The following is a 20,037-nucleotide window of genomic DNA, read 5'->3' as shown; positions in this document are numbered from 1 at the left end:
AATATTTTCGTCTTAAAATTTTTTTTTTATATTAGTTATTATTGTGTAAACTAGAAGCTTAATATTTAATATTGCTCAAAATTCTTATACTATAGAATTATTAAAGTATAACATATTTGCTTATTTTTTATTCACACTGCGTTAATTTAATATGGATGTCTTAGTAATTTACTTACAACTGGAGAAGTTAGACCATTTTTATTTTTTGCAGTAGATTCCGAACATATAATAATTATGATCAATAGTTTTATAAACATAAAAAAATTATAATTTTTCATAATTTTTCTATTTTCGCTTTTTTTTCTGATATCAAAAGTACACAAACAGATACTGTTTATTGTTGAAAACGAATTTCACAAATTCTAGTTAATAAATGTTACTTTCGAAGTAGCAAATATACAAAATATAATATCAAAATATTTTCAGTTTTTTTACTATTCATTGTTTGCATTATAAAATTATATGATTATATTTCTTTTAATTGCAAAAAGATATCATACAATATCACAGTGGATAATAAACCGATACAAAATATTTGATGATCAACTTTTTCTATTTCAATAAATTTAATAGATAACAAAACATAATATTTTTTGTAGATAAATGATATCGTTATAGATCGTTTATACGTGTAGTGATAGTGATGGCATTATTGTTTTGCTGTGAAATTTTTTTATCAATATTAGTTCAAAGAAATGTCTTTTAGTACACTTAAAATCTAAAATCAAATAGATTATTTGAACGTTATTGTAAATATTTACAAATAAATACAACGATACAATACATATACTTCTCTAGAAATATAAATGAAATTTTGGAGATTCGTAGATTTCCGTAAAATTCTATTTCATCTTGTAACATGGTCAGGATAATTTTTTTACGGAATTAGTTATCTTAGTTTTTTGTAGCTGGAGGTTAGAGCACTATTTATGAGATTTTCATTAATTATAAGACACGTTTGGTTTATTGTTTTATACATCCCTAATAATTATTATATTTAAAATAATACTTTACCGTTTTTAATATAACTGTTAATAAATGTATTGCTGATTTCTCTTGTGTTGATGGTTAGTGTCGAATTACCTACTGTGTGTCATTTAAATATATTATTTAATATTTATGGCGGTGTCGAAAAGTGTTAGGTGTGTATATTTAGTATTGGTCAATTAAACAGTATGATAATTGTATGGATACAATAGCTACATTGTATGTAACAAATGTTAAAATCTTTTTCATTTAAAATTTCAATGAAAAAATAAGTGTCTTTATTTTCTTAGATAAAATAGCTGTTTTCATAAAGTTTGAAATAATTTAACACAATATAATATTATACATTAAACGTATATTTCAAAATTTAGATAATCGATTGGCAATCGAATATTTATCGTGTTTTCTTCCTTTAAGCGAATAACATATTTTACAAAACTATAATATTTAGATATGATATGAAATTTTTTTTCAAAACAATAATTATAGGATTTATGTTTAGTTATACATTTTTTTCTAAAAAATAATACAATGTATGGAGTTTAACTTTGAAATACACTTGTAGTAATTAAACTTTAACAAAATAAAAATATTAAAACATAGTTAAGTTGTGTGTTTATAAATGTATAATAATTTTATAACTTGCATCATATTAATACAGCTGTGTATTAAATTCATTGTTTATTTATTCATATTCTGTATGAAGACCTTCAGTGTAATATTGTGAACAATAACACAATTAAAATCATTGAAATGATTTAGAAACGGGATAACATAGAAAATAAAAAAAAATGTCACTCTGCGTAATAAACGTAGATAACGTATTTTCCGGACCTTCGATTGTCTTGTTTCACAGAAATGTATAACTAGAATGCTTTTAATTTTTTTATCAGATTTTAATAATATTATTTCATGGGTACCTATATAAATACTTTTAAATACAATAAATATAAATTGCAGTTAAGTTTATATAATTAAATTGTTATAAAGCTAAGCAGCTATTTATATTATTACTATTCTACTTTATTATAAAGGTACTGTATGAAAATACTATATTTTTAATAAAAATTATCTGTTGGCTCAAGGTACCAAACTATGACCAATATGATACAAAAGATGTGTGCAAATGGCCACTACCATAATTATGCACAGGGTCAATTAATTTATTTTGCAGATGATACTATTTCTTATTAAATAATCAATCAGAAATTAATTACATACAACGACAGAAGAAAACTTTACTACAGTTAAATATTGTATAAACAATAATTCATTAGAATTATTAGAAATAAACAAGTGTATAATACTAAATATATAAAATTCATCTAGGAATACAAGTACATCACTAAATTACTGAAAATCATTAAAGTATCATATTATATTCACAAATCATTCAAATAGCGAAATGTTGTATTAATATAAATTATAAAATTAATATATTCAACTATTTTTTTTTTAAATTTATTGATTAATTAAATTTGAAATATAAGAAAATTAAATACCATTACCAATTCAAACAATTGTTTCTTATAGATTTTTCAATTTAATAGGAAATATACAACTATCATTTCCATTATATTGAAGTAGGTAACTTTAAATTTTCTAATCAAATTCATTTGTTATTATGTCTATAACTATGTGTCTTTTTTTTTATAAATAATGATTCTTTAAATACTTATATTCAAAATATGTGTGTTAAATAATGATTTTTCCGTTCCTATACATAACTATTTTACCTGTCAAAAACTAATTACGTATAAAATGAGGATAGTTTTTGGGAAATATTGTCCTAAATACACGTTTCAACAATTTTAAACTAGTTACAGTTTAAATATAACTAATTTCAGTATGTACCATGATTATATTAATAGCTTATTTTAATATTTGTCTACATATATTTTTATATCAAATATTTATTCAAGCTTAAATAATAGATTACATTTATAATATTATTTTAGTTATCCATCTTTGGTTATATTTATCTAGAATTCTCTAATTTTGAATTATATTCATCTTACACCACGTTATATTTTTCAAAGGATATTCACCATAAGAATACATCACTAATTTATTTTTTAATTTATTATTTGTAATTGGATTCATGTAAATATGGAAAAACGGTTTCTAGTTCAATTATTGTTTCTATCCCGTAGACAAGTAGTTCTCACCTTTTTTTGATTCATGTCAACTTAAGCCACTTAAATTAAACACTGCGTTATCCTAGCATTAAAATAATAAACAATCTTAGCTGTATATTTTAAAATTAATTTTGTATTAAAAACAAATAAATAAATAAAATACAGTACTTAAAAAAAAACGTTCAAAACGTTGACACTTTAAACAATTTAAACATTAAATTGGCAAATTAAATAAAGTAAGAGCAAATATAATAATAATTTATCACCTGTAATATTTCACGTCACCTCTAGCTTGGTCCATATCAAACTATGGTGACATGTCTCCCCAGTTGAGAATAACTGCCTTAGACTGAAGGTTTGCATATAATTTCAAATAATCTAATGTAACCATCGTCTCAGCTATTATCAGGTCAAACAGTGAACTCTCCATTTCGTTACAATAGGTACTGTCAATTTCACAGATCTGATTAAGTGGAGGCAATAAAGTTGATTTAATTTGTTAGGATTCTAATGTATGGCAAAGGATGTTAACTACGATCATGTACTATGATAAAGAATGTATTAATCATTCAAAAATTTTGTAATTTTTTAGAATAAAAGAATAAGGTATTAGGTAATTATTTTTTTTTTAAATATTAAACCAAATATTTATATAAACATTATAATAACAAATAATATTTAATAAATATATATTTTTTTTAAAGACGTTTAACTTCCAGAATATAATTTTGACAGCCATATATTTCATTTTGTCTTGTATAATAAACATTTAACTTGTATGTCCCATATAAAAAAGATTTTGGTACATTAGTTTTCTTTATTATTGAAATATCCATTCCCGGAGCATCGTAAAAATTCTGCAAATATGTATAAGAATATAAAAACAAATTTTTATCACAATATCATTCGTGGTTTGAAAATGAATTAAAATTTTTCATTTTCATGACCTCTATACCTTGTGCTACCAATTTATTGGGTTGATTTCACTTACCCTAGAATCCTAGAATATTTTTTATAATAGGTATCTACTTCGCTTCTGTCATTCCTCAAACCAACTAAATTATTGGTATTTTCTATTCTATCTATACCTATTTATTCTTGATTCTTATTTATTCTTCTTTCACACTTTATCGTTTTACAGTATTTTTTTTCTTTTATGTTATCCCGTTTTAATTTAAATTAAATATACGACTAAATATTGAACATATAATTTAGAAAAAAAATAGGACTAACTAACTTAAAATATTGATGAATTTAGTTAGATAAATCTATTTTTACGTTGTTACTTGTATTTCACGTCTAACTTTAGAGCTTGGAGTTTTATATATATATAAAAATATGTTTATATTGTATATTTATAAATATACGTTGGTACAGTTTTACTATTATTAATTATGTATTTATAATAATTAATAAATAGATAAAATAAAAATGTTAAAAAGTTAGATTTTTACCGCAGGTATAGGGCATTTGGTAGTATTAAATCCAAGACCAGAAGAAATTTCAGCCAACGCATTTCCAGCTATTTGTTTTACAAAAGTGCATGCTTTTGTCCATTTTTGCATAAACGAATTCTCATGCCATCTTCCGAGTGAATCTCTGAGAGCCATTTTAACTTCAAACTACAAAAACATTTTTCTGGTTAGTATATCTTTGGTATGCATCTGGAAACTCGATAATAATGTGTATTGAAAAAAAAAAACTTTAATTCGCATTTAAATTTTATTCCATTGCTAATGTGTATCATATTTTACACATTTTTTTTAAATAATAAGATTAAAATAAGCAAAATTATGAACTCTTGAACTTTTGTAGTATTCATATCTGACAATAATATTGATAAAAATTTTGTGTAGGGCTATTTAGCAGTTATAAAATAAAAAAGATAAAAAAAAGGTGGTCATGTATGTAAAACTCTGCGGTATACGTCGGACCCCAAACGACTCCCATCGATTGTTTGATTATTTCCAAACGTCTCTTATCAAAAAAGGCTGAACGAAAAGGCAAATTCCTAATTTATTGTCTTCCATAGAAAAAAAAAATTAATTTAAAGCTCAGTCATATTAGTACACCTAAATCTAAAAAAAAAAAAACAAAAGTTCATTAGAAACATCATTGACAAATTTTCATCGAGTGAAATAACATATATAATAGATTATATAAAAATATTATGCCTAAAAAATTGTCCAATCTATGGGCAAGGTTCTTTTTCATATTTCTACATGTATTTTTTTTAAATTATTTAACGCTAAAATTAAATATTATTTTAATAAAAAATTCATTATTCCATAATATGATTATTCTATAAAAATTATATAATTAATTTGGTTACACCAATATGTGTATAACCATATCTCTTTTGGGATAATTTTAGGTCCGTAAGAAATGAAAATAAATATGTGTTGTAAAACCTTTTTTTGCCGTTTGGAAATTGATCTTTTTATAAAACGGAGCGGTTTAGGAAAACGGGAGGCGGATGGGCTAAGACATCTGTATACAGTAGGTTTCGACTGGACCTCGGACATAGAGTAGGTCACTTTTATGTATGTATGAGTGATAACGCTTGTACATATTATAAATATTTGGTTAAAGTTTCGTTTTTAAGTTACAACTTTATAAAAATCAATTTTGTAAAAAATTGGTTTTGCATAAAAATTTCCGTTCTCGTCACTTTTTGTGTTGTTTTTTCCGATTTGAAAACTGCAGTATACTTTTTACTTTTGACCTATGTAATACACCAACCATATTCAAATTGATACTAGAACCCCCCCCCCCTGAAGTTTTAAATTGATGCATTATTTTGACGTAACTGTGTGTGGGTCTAGGGGTAGGATCCCCCCTCGAAATTTTTAAAAGTAGAAATATTTTTTATTATTAAATAATTAACTATTATGTAAATTGAATATTATAATGAAAACTTATGTTTTCTATAACTAATAATCAAATATTATTTTTTTAACGTAAAAATGACAAGTGTTCAGTAGCTATATATTTAAATAAATATGTTAGACCCCCCACGAATCTTTTATCAATTACGGCCTTGTTGACAATTTATAGTGTATACTATACATAGACACAAAAAAACATACACGTACCATTGTCAAATAAATGCATTTAATGTAGTGAACGAAGTAGGTTAGTTTAAAATAAATCGTATTTAGAAGAAATTTCATTAAAATCAAATGATTTTCAAATAAAGAAATTAATCCCTATTCCCCTTGACCATTGTATCATGTGTGAACGGCTAGACCGATTTCGCTTATTTCTTTTTTGTTATATTCCTAATTATCAGGACAAGGTAAGGTTCTTATGTAGGAAAAAGGTAAAAAAGTTGCACTGAAAATTAAAAAAAAATTACGATAAAAAATAAAAAATACACATGATAACTATTACTATTATTATTATTATTATTTTATATTCGGTAAGAATGGTAACAATTTATTATTATTATTATTTATTTTTAACATAGCCTATCTAATGCTCATAGGTCTTATATTGTTTCTCTACTAAATTTCGTCATAATTTTCCCTGCCATTTAAATGCATAGAGGACAAACTAACAGACAGACAGAAATTTAACGAATTTAACACACAATTTGAGAAATATAAGAGATAGGATTTTTAACGGGCTACGAAGTGTACGGGTTTTTGTTGATTTTAGGTGTATTGATTCATTATAAACAATTTAAATAAAATAAAAAATATTTCTTTCATTAAATAGTTATAATATAAATTTAAATAACAAAGTATATTACCATCGTTAAATTTATTTCAGCTAGTAAATGTTTATTTGTGCATATAGGAAACAAAATAATTATAGGTACATTGATTCAATTATAATTACTTACAGATAAAGTGTCGTCAAACGGTATATCACCGGTTGTATTTCCAAGAATAAATGTTGTATTATCCCTGTGACTTAAATACCAGTTATGCTGAATTTTATTGTTCTTTGTAGGATTGCAACTATAAAGCTGTTTCATGACTATCTTGTATGGACCCTTAACATAAATATCAACTAGTGTCTAATATTTTATCACATTTTTAAATTATAATGTGAACAGTTAAATTTCTAAATACCAGAAATTCTTGATAGCTGAATCTTTTCTACTATTCAGAAGGTTCACTATATCGAAAATTGTTATTAGTTCGAAAATAAGACTATTATATTTTGTAGGCGTCTTCTATTTTAATCCTGTGGACTCCCATTTTTTCTTTAACGGATTTAGGTAAAATTGTATATATTAAAATATATTATATTTGTAAGTTAGTTTCACACTGAACACGTAGAACTGAGTGCAACTTTTATAAAAATGATAAAGATTCTCTTGATTTCGCTTTTAAGGGTTGATACATTTTTAAACATATAATAGATGGTTATAAGTTTTTTTTTATTTATATCAAAATATATTATATAAATATTAAACATTTGAATATAGTTTTTGAGTTGAAAAGTTATATAATATTTAATTTAAATAGCTCATTTATAATGACATGAAGTTCCTCATAGCAGGTTTCTCTTACAAAACAAAAAAAAAAAAAAAAAAAATTTAATAAGTAGTTAGATTTTTATAATAATTTATTTTCAAGAAGATTTTTTTTTATAACATAAGGTGATTATTATGTCTAATTATAGCATTTAATTATATTTTATTTTACTTAATTTAAGAATTCACTTACAATTGGAGAAGTCGATAATATATTTACACTGGCGGACTTGACAAAATCCGAATTAATTTTGAATATCAGTTGTATAAACATAAAATAAATATAATGTTTCATTGTACACATTTTTTGATTATTTATGTGCCGGTGAGTTTAATATTCAATGTGTTAAGCCGAATCATACAACTACCAGATACTAAATATTACTTTTCAAGTTATAATAGAAAAGCATTGTTGATTTCTTATCGACATATCTATTATTTGCATTTTAATGTAAATATATACATACGACAGAATACTTTATAAATATGTTAATGTTAATTACATTTATTTTTCCTACTATTGTCTATTATACATTACTATTCTGATTTTGAATAATAGACGGATTCTATTCATTTAATGATTTATTTGTTAAATTTTAAAAATTGACAATAAAATATAAAAATGCATATGTAATGTACAAAATATCATTAAATGGTAACTGTGTAATTTATTCCTATCAAGTATTCATCTCTCTATTGTATTTTAGCATTGAATTATTTTTCTGTATTCACTAAAAAAGTAAAAACTTAATTAATATATCTTATGATTAAGTTAGGTTTATTATACCTTCAGAGTATCATTGGATCTCTCAACGACCAAATCAAACAAATGGTTTCAAATATAAATAAATAAAGACTAAGAACATTATTATGCTATCATGGGGAAATAATAAAAATAATAATTTGATAGTAAAATATATTTAGTTTAAAAGTATAGAGAACTGCAAATATGTAGAGGTGAAATTAAGTGAGGGTACTGAAATTGTAAATGTGTTTGATTGGGAATCGATATAAATATATCATTAAAGTATAAAAAATGCATTGGAGTCATAAATTACCACGAATTACAGGATGTAATAAATTCAAAATAATAATATATTTTTATTTCATTATCCTTAAATCTAGTCATCATTTTGGATGATAATACATAACATCAGTGTAGTCAATGAAAAATTAAAATTAAAGTAATAAAAATTTATTTATTTATTTCAGATGAAGGATTAACAATTACCATACAATATAAATATTCATTTTATGTAACAGTATGCTATGACCGGTATAGCAGTGCATTTTTCACTTTGGTGTATAAGTGATTGTAAAGTGTTATAGTGTTTATTATTATATTATTATAGTGTTTTTATTTTGTTTCTTCACACGATTAATTTTATTTCAATTTAATTTCTTTTCAGTAATAAATATTATACCTTTAATTGGTTGTATTTATAGCCAAATCATATAATACTATAAGATTATTTAAAAAGGTAATAATTCAATTCTTTCTAAAAAGAAATTCAGAAATGAATAAACAATACATTTTAAGGACGTTTAAATTCCAAAATGTAGGCTTCACAGCCAAGTACTTCATTATTTTTTGTAAAATACAGATGAAATTTGTATGTTCCATAAAGAAATACTTTTGGTGCATTTGAGTCTTTAAGTACTGAAGGATCAAAACCTGGAGCGTCATAAATTCCCTGAAAGTATATCAAAAAGTATGTAACATAAAGAAACACATTTTATTATTAGTCATTCATAGGTATATTGTATTAAATAATTCAATAAATTAAATATCGTTCGTGACGATGACAATTGAATGATATTATGTATATTATCAGTTAATGAAAAGTTTTATACAACCTAACTTATGTACTTATGCTTGACAACAAACATTTTTACGAGTTTAAAGTATTATCTACAGTATAATATTTGGCTCTACCAATAAATAATACTTTCAAATAAAATTGTACTTGTAATTTTTATTATAATCACCTCATTTTCTTTTTATACAATAGACAATTTACATCATTCCATATGGGCATATGAAACAAATATGATATAATATTTTTATAATATTTTTTAATTAAAACTTTTTTACGGAGTGCAGTATCACGAAAAATGTACCATCACAACTACATGCCTTATTAATCATGGGTGACGTGGAAAAGAGTTAAGTAGCAGTTAATATGCTTTTTTTTATTGGTTTCTCCGATATGATTATTGTAATTTGTACAGAACTGTATTTTTTATTTTTTATCAAATAATCTTATAATTTATTTTATTATTTTTCACTTTTTTTACAGAAAAATTTTGATGAGTACGTTAATTATGTCTAAATTAAAAATTTTAGACCATTGAATTTGTTAATTATTTTTGTAATGCCTACACATTTTTAATTTATACAAAATATAATAAATGTATAAGCTCTGGCTATATATAAAGTTATTCATATACAACAGTCTAACTACGAATGGGAAATGCATTTCTTAATTTTTTTCAGATAATATTTTGGACTTTATTAATTTTGTTTTTATTCAACTTTTTCACGTTTCTTCATAACTGCTGGGTATATAGTAGAATTGTAGTGTATTTGTTCATATTAGTACTTTTAAAGATAAATATTGTATTATATTGGAGTGAATTGTAGTACATGCTGAACAGATGTATATCGAATCACATCTAACCCAATTAGCTGATAATATGTAACTCAACTATAAATTTAATATTAATCATGGTGATGGTAATCGTGTGATGAGTTTATTATTATTATAATATCTTATCTGACGTAATACATGATGTAATTTATTTGCAACGCTAAATACTTCATTAATTCAATAATAATATACCTACATATATAGGTTTTAAAACTATCCTTAATTGTGTTTATTTTAATAAAATCGATAACACCTGTGTATTGTTATAACTATTAATAACTGAATAGATTATTATAATGTTAATTAAATAGTATTTTACCGGACGTATAGGACAATTTGTACTTGGAAATCCACTACCAATCGTGAATGCAGTCCACGCGTTTCCAAATATTTCTTTTAACGTTGAGCATGCTTTTGGTGACTTATACACAAAATGATTTTCTTTCCATTGCCCGAAAGAATCTTTGAAAGCGAGTCTCATTTCTAACTATAAAATATTGTTACCGATTAATGGGTTAAGAAAAATAAATAATTATTAATAAGTGGTATTGACTAATTGGAAAATATTTTATAATAAACCTGTCTTAGAAATTATCAATCGTGATACGAAGATACCGTGTATCCGAGATGGAATTAAAATATTTCTCAACAAACATGTGAATAAATTAGAGCGTAACATCATCGCAACTCACTAATCATATCTCGAAAACTTGAATTTTATCTATTACTTCAAGTAATAGGAAGTACTACTTCGTTTAAGTGTAATAAACAAATGAAAACAATTAACCCATTAAAGTCATAACCCCAAACTCTCCCATATATATATTATATACATACAACTTTTTTCATTGATTTTAATATAAAGTATTATTATGTTATACATATTATGTTAAGTATGAAAAATTTTATATTAAATTATAATAAGGTATTGAATAAATGTTATTGGGCCAGTAATTATATAACACATACATTAAAATAAATAGCCAATGCAATAATTCAATTTTAACCACTTACGAATAAAGTGTCATCAAAAGGCACTTTAAGAGTGCTTTTTCCAAGGATCAATGTTGAATTGCCTGTGTGACTCAAGTAAGCGTCAAGTTTAAGTTTACTGTTTTGTTTCATTTCACAGTTATAAATCTGTTTGAAGACCAATTGGTAAGGACCCTAAACATATATAAATATTAATCAGTAATATACCTCTTATTCATTGAAATGCACCACATTATTAAGAGGGTTCAATTTCTAGAAAATTTGAAAATTTGTTACCAAAATAACTAATTGACACTTATTTATAGACAACTAACAATGGTCATTAGATTTATCGAGATTAAAAAAATGACAATATTATATAATTAATGAGATTATTAAATATTTTAAATTTTAAATGTAATGCAGTTCTCTATTATTGCTTCATGTGGTTATTATTTTTTGTATACAGTAAATAGTAACAAACATATTCTAAACTTAATGAAAATCTCGTAAATACCATATAAATTATATTATATTAATTTACTATTATTTTTATGAATTTAATGTATATGACAATTTATATTATAATAGTATTATAAAGTAATGTTTTTAAATTAAAATAATTATTGGTATTGGTATTGAATAAAACTAAACACAATGTATACATCACTATAATATGTACTTTAGGCTCTAGTAGTTCAAAAGTTCTCTCTAGTATCAAAAAAAATTTTCGTTTTTGAAAAACATTTATCAGAAAAAAGTGTACCTATAATTTTAGAATATAATCATAAACGAATATTATATAGTTTACAAGCATTTAATATTTTCGTCTTAAAATTTTTTTTTTATATTAGTTATTATTGTGTAAACTAGAAGCTTAATATTTAATATTGCTCAAAATTCTTATACTATAGAATTATTAAAGTATAACATATTTGCTTATTTTTTATTCACACTGCGTTAATTTAATATGGATGTCTTAGTAATTTACTTACAACTGGAGAAGTTAGACCATTTTTATTTTTTGCAGTAGATTCCGAACATATAATAATTATGATCAATAGTTTTATAAACATAAAAAAATTATAATTTTTCATAATTTTTCTATTTTCGCTTTTTTTTCTGATATCAAAAGTACACAAACAGATACTGTTTATTGTTGAAAACGAATTTCACAAATTCTAGTTAATAAATGTTACTTTCGAAGTAGCAAATATACAAAATATAATATCAAAATATTTTCAGTTTTTTTACTATTCATTGTTTGCATTATAAAATTATATGATTATATTTCTTTTAATTGCAAAAAGATATCATACAATATCACAGTGGATAATAAACCGATACAAAATATTTGATGATCAACTTTTTCTATTTCAATAAATTTAATAGATAACAAAACATAATATTTTTTGTAGATAAATGATATCGTTATAGATCGTTTATACGTGTAGTGATAGTGATGGCATTATTGTTTTGCTGTGAAATTTTTTTATCAATATTAGTTCAAAGAAATGTCTTTTAGTACACTTAAAATCTAAAATCAAATAGATTATTTGAACGTTATTGTAAATATTTACAAATAAATACAACGATACAATACATATACTTCTCTAGAAATATAAATGAAATTTTGGAGATTCGTAGATTTCCGTAAAATTCTATTTCAACTTGTAACATGGTCAGGATAATTTTTTTACGGAATTAGTTATCTTTGTTTTTTGTAGCTGGAGGTTAGAGCACTATTTATGAGATTTTCATTAATTATAAGACACGTTTGGTTTATTGTTTTATACATCCCTAATAATTATTATATTTAAAATAATACTTTACCGTTTTTAATATAACTGTTAATAAATGTATTGCTGATTTCTCTTGTGTTGATGGTTAGTGTCGAATTACCTACTGTGTGTCATTTAAATATATTATTTAATATTTATGGCGGTGTCGAAAAGTGTTAGGTGTGTATATTTAGTATTGGTCAATTAAACAGTATGATAATTGTATGGATACAATAGCTACATTGTATGTAACAAATGTTAAAATCTTTTTCATTTAAAATTTCAATGAAAAAATAAGTGTCTTTATTTTCTTAGATAAAATAGCTGTTTTCATAAAGTTTGAAATAATTTAACACAATATAATATTATACATTAAACGTATATTTCAAAATTTAGATAATCGATTGGCAATCGAATATTTATCGTGTTTTCTTCCTTTAAGCGAATAACATATTTTACAAAACTATAATATTTAGATATGATATGAAATTTTTTTTCAAAACAATAATTATACGATTTATGTTTGGTTATACATTTTTTTCTAAAAAATAATACAATGTATGGAGTTTAACTTTGAAATACACTTGTAGTAATTAAACTTTAACAAAATAAAAATATTAAAACATAGTTAAGTTGTGTGTTTATAAATGTATAATAATTTTATAACTTGCATCATATTAATACAGCTGTGTATTAAATTCATTGTTTATTTATTCATATTCTGTATGAAGACCTTCAGTGTAATATTGTGAACAATAACACAATTAAAATCATTGAAATGATTTAGAAACGGGATAACATAGAAAATAAAAAAAAATGTCACTCTGCGTAATAAACGTAGATAACGTATTTTCCGGACCTTCGATTGTCTTGTTTCACAGAAATGTATAACTAGAATGCTTTTAATTTTTTTATCAGATTTTAATAATATTATTTCATGGGTACCTATATAAATACTTTTAAATACAATAAATATAAATTGCAGTTAAGTTTATATAATTAAATTGTTATAAAGCTAAGCAGCTATTTATATTATTACTATTCTACTTTATTATAAAGGTACTGTATGAAAATACTATATTTTTAATAAAAATTATCTGTTGGCTCAAGGTACCAAACTATGACCAATATGATACAAAAGATGTGTGCAAATGGCCACTACCATAATTATGCACAGGGTCAATTAATTTATTTTGCAGATGATACTATTTCTTATTAAATAATCAATCAGAAATTAATTACATACAACGACAGAAGAAAACTTTACTACAGTTAAATATTGTATAAACAATAATTCATTAGAATTATTAGAAATAAACAAGTGTATAATACTAAATATATAAAATTCATCTAGGAATACAAGTACATCACTAAATTACTGAAAATCATTAAAGTATCATATTATATTCACAAATCATTCAAATAGCGAAATGTTGTATTAATATAAATTATAAAATTAATATATTCAACTATTTTTTTTTTAAATTTATTGATTAATTAAATTTGAAATATAAGAAAATTAAATACCATTACCAATTCAAACAATTGTTTCTTATAGATTTTTCAATTTAATAGGAAATATACAACTTTCATTTAATTATATTGAAGTAGGTAACTTTAAATTTTCTAATCAAATTCATTTGTTATTATGTCTATAACTATGTACCTTTTTTTTATAAATAAAGATTCTTTAAATACTTATATTCAAAACATGTGTGTTAAAATAATGATTTTTCCGTTCCCAGATATAACTATTTTACCTGTCAAAAACTAATTACGTATAAAATGAGGATAGTTTTTGGGAAATATTTTCCTAAAAACACGTTTCAACAATTTTAAACTAATTACAGTTTAAATATAATTAATTTCAGTATGTACCATGATTATATTAATAGCTTATTTTAATATTTGTCTACATATATTGGTATAACAAATATTTATTCAATCTTAAATAATAGATTACATTTATAATACTAGTTTAGTTATCTATCTTTGGTTATATTTATCTAGAATTCTCTAATTTTGAATTATATTCATCTTACACCACGTTATATTTTTCAAATGATATTCACCATAAGAATACATCACTAATTTATTTTTTAATTTGTTATTTGCAATTGGATTCATGTAAATATGGAAAAACGGTTTCTAGTTCAATTATTGTTTCTATCCCGTAGACAAGTAGTTCTCACCTTTTTTTGATTCATGTCAACTTAAGCCACTTAAATTAAACACTGAGTTTTCTTAACATTAAAATAATAAACAATCTTAGCTGTATATTTTAAAATTAATTTTTTATTAAAAACAAATAAATAAATAAAATATAGTACTTAGAAAAAAACGTTCAAAACGTTGACACTTTAAACAATTTAAACATTAAATTGTCAAATTAAATAAAATAAGAGCAAAAATAATAATAATTTATCACTTCTAATATTTCACGTCATCTCTAGCTTGGTCCATGTCAAACTATGGTGACATGTCTCCCCAGTTGAGAACAACTGCCTTAGACTAAAGGTTTGCATATCATTTTAAATAATCTAATATAACCATCGTCTCAGCTATTATCAGGTCAAACAGTGAACTCTCCATTTCGTTACAATAGGTACTGTTAATTTCACTGATCTGAATTAATGCAGGCAATATAGTTGAATTAATTTGTTATTTTGTTCACTCTGTTCTTGGACTATGATAAAGACTTTAAAAAAAGTATTTATATAATTAATAAAATATCAGTAAATAAGAATAAAAAAATAAGGTAATAGGTAATTAATATAGGTAATTAATTTTTTTTTTATATTATATTAAACCATATATTTATATAAACATGATAAAAACAGATGATATTTAATAAATATATTTTTTTTTTCAAAGACGTTTAATTTCCAGAATACATATTTGACAGCCATATATTTCATTTTGTCTTGTATAATAAACATTAAATTTGTATGTCCCATATAAAAAAGATTTTGGTACATTAGTATTCTTTATTATTGAAATATCCATTCCCGGAGCATCGTAAAAATTCTGTAAGTTAAAAAAAATGTATAAGAATATAAAAACAAATTTTTATCACAATATCATTCGTGGTTTGAAAATGAATTAAAATTTTTCATTTTTATGACCTCTATACCTTGTGCTACCAATTTATTGGGTTGATTTCACTTACCCTAGAATCCTAGAATATCTTTTATAATAGGTATCTACTTCGCTTCTGTCATTCCTCAAACCAACTAAATTATTGGTATTTTCTATTCTATCTATACCTATTTTTTCTTGATTCTTATTTATTCTTCTTTCACACCTTATCGTTTTACAGTATTTTTTTTTCTTTTATGTTATCCCGTTTTAATTTAAATTAAATATACGACTAAATATTGAACATATAATTTAGAAAAAAAATAGGACTAACTAACTTAAAATATTGATGAATTTAGTTAGATAAATCTATTTTTACGTTGTTACTTGTATTTCACGTCTAACTTTAGAGCTTGGAGTTTTATATATATATAAAAATATGTTTATATTGTATATTTATAAATATACGTTGGTACAGTTTTACTATTATTAATTATGTATTTATAATAATTAATAAATAGATAAAATAAAAAAATGTTAAAAACATAGATTTTTACCGCAGGTATAGGGCATTTGGTAGTATTAAATCCAAGACCAAAAGAAATTTCAGCCAACGCATTTCCAGCTATTTGTTTTACAAAAGTGCATGCTTTTGTCCATTTTTGCATAAACGAATTTTCTTGCCATCTTCCGTGTGAATCTCTGAGAGCCATTTTAACTTCAAACTACAAAAAGATTTTACTGGTTATTATATCTCTAGTATGTATATGAAAACTCGATAATAATGTGTATTGAAAAAAAAACTTTAATTCACATTAGGTAAATTATATTCCATTGCTAATGTGTATCATATTTTACACATTTTTTTTTAATAATAAGATTAAAATAAGCAAAATAATGAACTCTTGAACTCTTATAGTATTCATATCTGACATTAATTGATGAAAATTTGCGTATGACTATTATATAATATTATATATTAATTGTTATATAATAAAAAAGATAAAAATAGGTGGTCAAGTGAGTAAAACTCTGCGGTATACATCGGCCCCCAAACCGGATACGAAGTGTACGGGTTCAGCTATATATTATAATATATTAATAAGTAACCGGTTATTTTTGTTGATTTTAGGTGTATTAATTCATTATAAACAATTTAAATAAAATAAAAAATATTTCTTTCATTAAATAGGTATAATATAAATTTAAATAACAAACTATATTACCATCGTTGAATTTATTTCAGCTAGTAAATGTTTATTTGCGCATATGGGAAACAAACTAATAATGAGTACATTGATTCAATTATAATTACTTACAGATAATGTGTCGTCAAACGGTATATCACCGGTTGTATTTCCAAGAATAAATGTTGTATTATCCCTGTGACTTAAATACCAGTTATGCTGAATTTTATTGTTCTTTGTAGGATTGCAACTATAAAGTTGTTTCATGACTAACTTGTATGGACCCTTAACATAAATATCAACTAGTGTTTAATATTGTATCATATTTTCGCATTATAATTACGTGTAGATACAGTAAAACTTCTAGATACAAGAAACTCTCAATAGTAGCTAAATCGTTTTTATAAATTATAATTCGAATTGTCCTTTTTTAAGCAAGTTTACTTTGTATACATTTTATACATTTCTTAGTTAGATATGCTAGACGAAGAAGCAGTAATGGGTTTCCTTTTTTTTTAAAATTGGATAAACTATATTAGTAAGTATTTCCTTCATGAAAAATAAAAAAACTCTAAGAATCGAATTTCACACCAATGATTTATTTTACAATAGATAAAAATTTGAAAAAAATATCAAGGATATATTGAGTTTTAGTAAAATAAAAAGTGTTAAAAAAATATTTAAAATAGAATAGTTAATGATTATTATTAAGTAATTTCAAAATATATAATATAAATATTTTAAAAGAATTAGAAAAGAAAGTTCATTTTTAAATATAAGAGATTCACAAAATTCTCAAAAAAAAATGAGATCATTTTAACATTATTTTTGAGTTAAAAAAATTATACAATTTTTAATTTAAAAACTTAAGCATAAAAATGTACGTTTATTTTAATTTTTTTTCTTACAAAAACTCAAAATCTCAAAAATAGTAAAATTTTTATAATAATTCGTTTTTAAGACCATTGGTTATAGTTATAATGTATTAAACTGTTTTTATTTTTATTACTTGATGATTTTACTTACAATTGGAGAAGTCGAAAATATATTTGCACTGTTAGATTTGGCAGATTCCAAATAAATTGTGAATATTAGTTGTATAAACATTAAAAAAATATGTTTCATGGTTAATCTTTTTAGTTTTTCTGGTGTCTTTGAGTATAATATTATATAACGTATAAAACCAAATCATGTAAGTACTGAAATATCATATACTAAATACTACTTTTCAAGTTATAATAGAAAATCGTTATAATTTTCGGAAAATTGTTTATCGATATTTCCATTATTTGAATTGTAATATTAATATACAAATACGATAATATTTTAATTTCTAATATTTTTTCTATTATTATCGTTAGTATTCAGATTTTGAATTATTGACGGATATTATTAATTTAATAACTTCTTTGTCAAATTTTAAAAATTGACAAAATAATATAAATATATCTATAATGTGTACAGTTGTACACAATACTATAGAATAGGTAACTATGTAATTTATTTGTTATCAAGTTTTCATCTCTCTATTGTATTTTGCTTTTTATACTATTTTACTATATTCACTAAAAACTTAACTAGTGCCATTGATATAGAATTGATTATAGTATAACCTTTGGGGAATATAGTATTATTAGGTGTGTTTTATATATATTATGTTGTATATTTTGTGTGACTCATATTTAATTATATTAATTCATTTTAAACAAATAATGAAATGATTTGAGTAATTTAAAATATGTTATAAAATACCGAAATTATACAAAACAATTTTATATATTTAAAATAATTAAAATATGTGTTTATAAATAATTTATATTCTCAGTGGTTTGATTAGTGTATTGTATTTATTTAGAATATATATATATATATATTTTTTTTTAATTCTTTAATTTAAAACATTAGTTGTCGAACCTGGTAAAAAATTAGATATAATTGGCATTTTGGTGGTTTGATTATAAGGTAGGAGCTAAAAGAAAAAAGAATCAAGTAATATAACTTTATTTTTCAAATAACCAAACTAAAAATTATGATTTTTTTTTTCATAGGTAGTTTATAATTTATCATTGAATTATAATTTAATGTTTACATTGCAGCTATTTTTTTAGTGATAACGAGGTGCTAAGTGTACCACAAAGCGTTTACTTATATATTAATAATTTACTCCATTATATACATTCAAATTTTTCTATACAAATCGAAAAAAATTGTTAAGTATTAATTAAAATCGTTTATTTTTTATATTTCCGAAGACGTTGAATGTAAATGATATGTAATATCCTAAAAAAAAATACAATAATTAAAACAATTATTGAAATTACATTGTATAAGAAAATCCCTATTTTTTTATTTTAAATAATATAATTTAGTGTGAGTATCGGACTTTTGACATGTTGTAATACAATGTCATTTTTACTAAAATCAATTAATTTATTGCCATAATATTTGATTTTTAAAGTGTAGAATTTGCACTTCTCACATGATATTTTAATATAGGTTTTAGATATATTTATTATTATAGATTAAAGTTGTAATATTGTATAGGTTTCGAGTGTTTTTGAATTACCTCTTTAACGTTAAACAACCAACGTTTGCTATAATACCGGTAGATGTCACTAGACGTACCACGACAACAAAATAAATTACTTAAAAATATTATAATTTATTAAAATTGATAATTTAATAAATTTTATATAAGTTGAAATATGTGTTTAAAATAAATGCAGTAATAACAAATTTAACAATGTTCACTGTTAT

General features: G+C 23.0%; 2 protein-coding genes across 4 annotated transcripts; both read right to left on the bottom strand.

The window, feature by feature from the left end:
* Positions 1-3,306: 3,306 nt before the first annotated feature.
* Positions 3,307-18,462, bottom strand: LOC114123684 (uncharacterized). Of its 2 annotated transcripts, none has more exons than XM_050210645.1 (4): positions 18,307-18,462; positions 17,413-17,565; positions 16,651-16,818; positions 3,307-3,982 (listed from the first exon to the last, which is right to left on the bottom strand). In XM_050210645.1, the coding sequence occupies exons 1-4, from the start codon at positions 18,403-18,405 to the stop codon at positions 3,824-3,826; spliced, it is 579 nt and encodes a 192-aa protein (XP_050066602.1). In that variant the 5' UTR covers positions 18,406-18,462; the 3' UTR covers positions 3,307-3,823. The 2 variants fall into 2 exon arrangements, with proteins under 2 accessions (XP_050066602.1, XP_050066601.1); XM_050210644.1 differs by lacking the exons at positions 16,651-16,818; positions 17,413-17,565; positions 18,307-18,462 and adding exons at positions 4,580-4,747; positions 6,973-7,125; positions 7,805-8,077.
* Positions 8,778-13,139, bottom strand: LOC114123709 (uncharacterized). Of its 2 annotated transcripts, none has more exons than XM_050210646.1 (4): positions 13,068-13,139; positions 11,277-11,429; positions 10,582-10,749; positions 8,778-9,305 (listed from the first exon to the last, which is right to left on the bottom strand). In XM_050210646.1, the coding sequence occupies exons 2-4, from the start codon at positions 11,385-11,387 to the stop codon at positions 9,147-9,149; spliced, it is 438 nt and encodes a 145-aa protein (XP_050066603.1). In that variant the 5' UTR covers positions 11,388-11,429; positions 13,068-13,139; the 3' UTR covers positions 8,778-9,146. The 2 variants fall into 2 exon arrangements, with proteins under 2 accessions (XP_050066603.1, XP_027842577.2); XM_027986776.2 differs by lacking the exon at positions 13,068-13,139 and adding an exon at positions 12,230-12,366.
* Positions 18,463-20,037: the final 1,575 nt, after the last annotated feature.

This window comes from Aphis gossypii, unplaced genomic scaffold, assembly GCF_020184175.1.
Source record: "Aphis gossypii isolate Hap1 unplaced genomic scaffold, ASM2018417v2 Contig01070, whole genome shotgun sequence".
Lineage (NCBI taxonomy): Eukaryota > Metazoa > Arthropoda > Insecta > Hemiptera > Aphididae > Aphis > Aphis gossypii.
This window is presented reverse-complemented; position numbering and strand designations above follow the sequence as displayed.